We start from the raw sequence: 5,936 nt of genomic DNA on the forward strand, positions 1-5,936 counted from the left end.
CGGTTTCAGAGCCCTCAGGTAGAATGGGCGGTATGGGTGGCATGGGTGGCATGGGTGGCATGGGTGGCATGGGTGGCATGGGTGGCATGGGCGGCATGGGAATGGATATGTGATGATTGATTTGTTAAGCAGGCCCCTATAATTTTATGTTATTAAATTTTACTAATTCATGTCGTTCCATTTTAAATGTGCAAGCACATTATCAATGCCCAGGTTTCCGTTAGGGCTCCCTGCTGTAAAGGGTGGTTTGACTGTCCCCAATGTCACGAGGAAGCAACTGCAGGTAGCCACGCATTAAGCAAAACGATCGAGTTGTGCTTTGCATGCAAAAAATGCCGAAAAGTGTTCAGGAAAGACCTGTCTGATTTTGATCAGGACTCTGACGAATATTGCCCACATTGCGACAATCACTTTATCCTTCCTGCCGTGGTGCCACTAAAGATTGTCACCAAAGAAATGCCCCCAAATTCTTCTTGCCATGTTGACGACCGTCAGAGGACTAAAGTTTCTACTTGACCCTAGCATTCGAAATAAAGTTTCTACTTGACCTTAGCATTCGAAATTTATTAGTAATCATTGCAAGAGATTTAAAGGCATTAGTTTGGTTGAAAGGCAAGCAGTTGCAGTACATTTAGGACTTCGTTTGGAGAACGTAGAAAATACTTTGCTTGCGTTGAATTCGGCTTGGCACCAACGGTACACGAAAATGTAGAATCATAAGCATGTTTGCCAAGTTTCTTCAAGCACTTGAACATATCCTCATCCGTTCTATCGTCTCCAACACAAAAGATAAAATCGGATTCAGGATACATTTGGCATAGGCGAGATATAACTTGGCCCTTGTTGACCAGCTTTGGTCGCACCTATGATTGGGACAAGTCTTTAATGGTACCTCTAAATTTTTCTTCCCGGGCAGGATTTCCAACTCGCCCTTTCCAGCAATAAGACTTTCAAGATGATTTAGGCATTCATTGGCCTGCCAAGATCTTAACGTTACAACATCATCCCAAGTTACCCATAATCCGGGTCGGCCAGACGAAAATGCCAAGTAATCGAGGATCGCTTGTGCTCAATAAACGAGCCTAAAAATTGGTATAAAGGCCATACCTGGTGTTCTTTCAGTATAATATTCGAAAACCGAAAGGATATCGGTCTTCCACGAAATATCCAATTCCTCCAATTGATTAACCCAGAGCTCTCCTGGCATCTTCAAAAAGCACCCATGCTCTGCACTAAAAAATTGCATATAAAAGCACACCTGAATCCAAGATTTGCAATGTGCCCCAGCCATTCGTCAAGTGTTTGCTGATCTCTTCCAGATATCAAAAAAATATGAGTTTTTTCGTTACCAGCTAACCGCTCAAGAACGGACAGCAATCTTGCAGTAGGAGTGGCTGCTGATGGCACAGGTTGTATGTCAACCAGCGTCCCATCATAATCGAGCAGTAAAAGACATTCCTTGGCCTTGCAATACTCTGCCACAATTAGAGAGCTTTCCAGGTGAATGGTCTTGGTAAAACTGATGGCAGCTGAAAGATCTTGCAATTCGTTCAAGAAAATAGTTCCCCAATCATTGATATTGCAAGTGACGACATTTCTGTACAATTGCTGGGAAAATCAAGAAAGCTCCAAGGTACCTCAAATCGAAAAGCCTTTTCCTTTGTTGACATGGTGAGGGCTTTATAAATACTATCTGCAACACCCTAACCGTAACGGGGGAACTCAAACCTGATAATCCCATGGATTTACTTGCAGGGCCGTGGTAAAATTGGCTGCATTTCCAATCAGCTCACTGATTATTAGTGGGCTTTGACGTTGCTTCTGGCAAAGCACATATTCGAATGCCAAATTATTGGTAGAATCTCTTTCAGAAGTGATCACACAAACATCCGCTTCTGCCAAAGCAGCCAAAAAATTTTCTCTTTCAAATAGATGCGTAAAATAATGAATCGGCTGGTGGTCTATGGACCCATATTTTGCGTTTATCTTGGAAACAAATTCGAATGTTTTGTCTTCGGTTTTTGAGGACTCGGAAAGCGTGTTTTTCGATGTAATTTGAATCAAAATCGTATTTTTTGCCAAGTCCGGGTACTTTTCAATGAATTTTTCAAAAGAGCAAAGCTTGTGCCACACCCCATTGATTTGAGATGGCCGCTCGTGGCCAATGATGATCTTTTTTGTGCAAAAAGAGTCTCTAAGGGTTTTCATATTTTCCTGCACAGCAGAAGAGTCTCGAAGTGACGCTATCTCCTCAACATTGACTCCCGTAGGGAAGATGCCAACCGAAATTGTGCGGTCGTTAAAATTGACTCCAGTGGGAAAGGTTTCTAACCCCAAAAGACGAGTACAGCAGCTGAGAAAGTGGCTTGCATATGAATAATGCTACATCGTTAGGATCGATTAGGTGGTAACTTGAAATCCAACGAGAGTAGTCCCAAGCAGCCCAGACATTATGTCCTTTCTTTGGGGAACACATCTCAATATTTCGGAACTGGGGAACGGGGCATAGTGAAAGTATCCAAGAACAGCATCGCGATTGATGTTATGGATCAGATTTGGCAGCAAAATAAGCTTGTAATCAATCGCCCAGACTAGGTAATTAAGAGGCGTTGCCTATACCAATATCATCCTTTTTAATCAAAGAAGCGATGCTTTCAGCAAAAAGAGCATTCAGCTTGACAAACGAATCCCAGCTAGAATATTCGTCCTCAGATTTAGCAATAATTGCATTCGAGATCACATAATGCAAAAGAGGGCGCAAAATCAACGTCGAATAAATTTCATGTCCCTCGACGATATTTGGAGGTGCCAAAATGGCAATCGAATTATAAGGAGGCTCAAGCAGCTTTGCTTTGATGTGCTCAAGATTTGAGCTAGATAGGGTTGCCGGGAGATTTCCCAGCGTGCCAACAAATATCAAATCCTTGGTCTAATGTTGAGCTAAAATCCAGTACCTTAGACAGTGAATGCAATCCCGAATATAGGCCACTTGACTCGTCGCTCTTCTTGATCACAAATTCTAACGGATCTTCAGACTGGACCACAACCACCCATGGAAGCTGGTGAGTGGCAACGAAAATGTTCTGTGTATGGGTCATCAAATACGATGCGATGGCGTAGAAAAGAAAAGTGGCCCTTTCAAGAACTTTATGCATCATAGATCAGACCATAGTCCTGTCCAATGGCAATGTAAAAGTCAATCAGATTCAGATTTGTTGAATGGGGACCGTTTTCAATGCTAATTTGAACTTGGGCCGTTTTTACAACTTTTAATCTTTTTTCCAATATGGTCCGTGTGCACGAAATTCATGACAATATACATGCTCAGGATCCCAGGGCATCTGTGCTGACAAATTCGGATGACAGCGATTTTACCGATGCTTCAGATGATGAATACCTGTTGAACGAACAATCCAAAACTTCTCTGATAGGCTTTGGCGACCATGATGATGATGATCGCCACTCCGTTTGTTCAATCGAAAACGAAAGCATCGTTGATCGAGTAAAGGCGCTTAAATATATGATACCATATGACGTCAGGGTTTACCTCTTTTCTCTTTTCACCCGCTCAAGGGCTCTGGTGATTAATTTTTTGTATTTTTCCAGAAAATTTGCATGGGTTTCCATCACGTCAACATTTCTTCTTGGGTTCCCCCTTTACTATGAATATCAGCGGGAACAGCAACTTAAATTCTCCGATTTAAATATGAGCTTTTCGCCTGCTGCCACATCACCAATTTAATAAATTTATTTTTTCGCCCTCTTATTCTTGGTTGCCGATCCCTAATTCATTAATATATGGACTTGAGTAACCGTAGAAGGGCCGGTGGTATCCGATATTCTGCTTGTTGAATTGTTGCTTTTTTTGAAAAAAGAGTCAATTCGGCATTGGGTCGACTGTGTCATGTTCTTTTCAAGCTTTTTGATCCCAGATCGAATTCTCTCCTCGCTAATAGATAAATATTGAGATCATGAGTACCTGAATCCCTTCTCAGTGACCAAAAAGGCGATCAATTCATCCTGCGAAACGACGCTCGGCTTTAACAGGGACTCAAATTCAGCTGCATCTAAAACCGAGGGCTGCTGAAAGAGGATTCTCGCCTCTTGAAAAGGAAAGTTTTCCGGAACAACGTGCTTTGAAGATGGATTTTCCTTCAAGTGCGAAATAATCTTCTCAAGCGAGCCATGCTCACGAATCAATTTGATTGCCTTTTGGGGACCTATACCCTTTATGGAATCACAATAATCACAGCCAAGCAATATACAAAGGTCGATAAACTACACAGTATTGATGAAAATGTGACGCGTCACACCTGATCCATGGCCATGCCTAATCCGACCAATACCTCATCTAAATGCATTTCGGTGATAGGTATTTTGCGGGCTTCGCTGAATGTTAAATTTCGAAGAAGTATAGGAGATCCAAAGGTAAGGGTATCCATATCCTCCGATCCTGTGGCAAAAACCTAAAGTTCAGGTAATTTTAAAGGGTACCAGTCCAGCCTTGGCCATCGCTGCACATTGGGCCTCCGCCTCCCCAGGGGCCTAAAAAAGATGATAAAACCCCCGCGTACTTGTATGAATGGAACGCCCATAAGCGTTAATAGTTTCTTTGCCTCTGCAATATGTTCCTTTGTTACCTTTACAGTGCGTTTCATAAACTTTCCAACAACCTCGGGCTGGTCTGATAGTAAATAAAAGATCAAAATAGCGGTACCAGAAGCTTGTGCGCTCAAGATTTCTTTGTTTGCTTCCTCCCTTTTCGCTAGACGATCATCTAACTTTGTGAAATGAGATGGAACCCTTACTTCGGCGGTCTTGAGCTTTGGAGGAGCCCCATCAAATACGTACACGGGTTTGATCCCACATTCAATCATTCTAATGGTTCGATAAAAAAGTCCCATAAGATGACTACATGTAAACTAGGCAGTGTTGAACCTTGTTGTCTTTCCATTTTCGTCCGCCAACATGGACCCATCCTCAGATCGAACGGCAATTAAAAACTGGTATATCGACATGGAGGCATCAATTGCTATCTTGCGGCCAAAATATTCGCCAATGTTATGCTGTTTAATGGCGCGAGGTGCGCATTCGCTGATGACCTTTGATAAGCCGTGAATGCCCATGAGGAATAAATTGCAAATACCGAAAATTTTCACTCTTCCATTTAGCACTTTGCCATATTGCAAATTGGCAGATCGGTCTTTGCAGATGAGCGAGCTTTTCTCGAGCAGCTGCCTCCCGCTCCCCCCTATTTCTTTTATTGGAATAAAATTGGGACAATCTATAAAATTTTGTTTATTTGAACAATAGGTGTCCACAGATTTCCAAATCACGAGCAAGAGGAGGTTCCTCTGCTATACGCCGACAGGCACGAATCCGATTCACCGGAGGCCTCGGCTTCCCTTTATTACTCTGATGGCGAATATGTAAATATCCATGAAATCACAACCAATTCGCCTTCTTTGTCTTTACTTTCAATAGGCTTCAATAGTTATTTAAATATTAAATGTGAAAGTCCCTATTTTTGTATTGACATCAACAATTGTCGCCAAGATCAGCCTTTGTCAGCGCAAAGAATATCCATTTCACCCACAATGTTGGTAGATTCAAGGCAGATCGTTCTCAATGATGTGAAAGAGGAAAGATTTCAGCAAGATCTATTTGAAAAGGAGATGGGAGAGAAATCCTATGGGCCCAAGCTTTCAAAGTTCCTGTCAAACCTCTCCATCCCGATATGCCAGACGATGTCGCGATTATTCCCGCGATTTATTATCTACAACTCAAAGGAACACACGGAGAAAGATCAGCCTGGGGCTTTCAGCGAACAGGAGCCAAATCTGTCGAGCTCGCTTTCTATCCAATATCCGGTCTCCATGCTTGATCTGGCATTTTGCCTGGAGGCGAATTCGGTATTTTTGAAGCGGGAATAATCG

The 5,936-nt window shown here is 42.5% G+C and overlaps 4 protein-coding genes across 4 annotated transcripts; 2 read left to right on the plus strand and 2 right to left on the minus strand.

The window, feature by feature from the left end:
* Positions 1-596: 596 nt before the first annotated feature.
* DI09_198p10 (uncharacterized protein) lies at positions 597-3,155 on the minus strand (the record flags this gene model as incomplete). Its single annotated transcript, XM_013383243.1, has 9 exons — positions 597-863; positions 893-1,068; positions 1,108-1,232; positions 1,259-1,608; positions 1,638-1,703; positions 1,750-2,382; positions 2,413-2,591; positions 2,620-2,929; positions 2,955-3,155. 9 exons carry the CDS (start codon positions 3,153-3,155, stop codon positions 597-599), a joined length of 2,307 nt encoding a protein of 768 aa, XP_013238697.1.
* Positions 3,156-3,286: 131 nt separating this feature from the next.
* DI09_198p20 (uncharacterized protein) lies at positions 3,287-3,742 on the plus strand (the record flags this gene model as incomplete). Its single annotated transcript, XM_013383244.1, has 1 exon — positions 3,287-3,742. The coding sequence occupies one exon, from the start codon at positions 3,287-3,289 to the stop codon at positions 3,740-3,742; it is 456 nt and encodes a 151-aa protein (XP_013238698.1).
* A 227-nt stretch (positions 3,743-3,969) lies between these two features.
* On the minus strand, positions 3,970-4,877 carry DI09_198p30 (XPG domain-containing protein; the record flags this gene model as incomplete). Its single annotated transcript, XM_013383245.1, has 3 exons — positions 3,970-4,278; positions 4,314-4,466; positions 4,575-4,877. 3 exons carry the CDS (start codon positions 4,875-4,877, stop codon positions 3,970-3,972), a joined length of 765 nt encoding a protein of 254 aa, XP_013238699.1.
* Positions 4,878-4,968: 91 nt separating this feature from the next.
* DI09_198p40 (uncharacterized protein) lies at positions 4,969-5,933 on the plus strand (the record flags this gene model as incomplete). The annotated part of the gene is made up of 2 exons (XM_013383246.1): positions 4,969-5,083; positions 5,314-5,933. 2 exons carry the CDS (start codon positions 4,969-4,971, stop codon positions 5,931-5,933), a joined length of 735 nt encoding a protein of 244 aa, XP_013238700.1.
* Positions 5,934-5,936: the final 3 nt, after the last annotated feature.

Source organism: Mitosporidium daphniae (assembly GCF_000760515.2).
Source record: "Mitosporidium daphniae strain UGP3 chromosome Unknown contig-198, whole genome shotgun sequence".
Taxonomy (NCBI): Eukaryota; Fungi; Microsporidia; genus Mitosporidium; species Mitosporidium daphniae.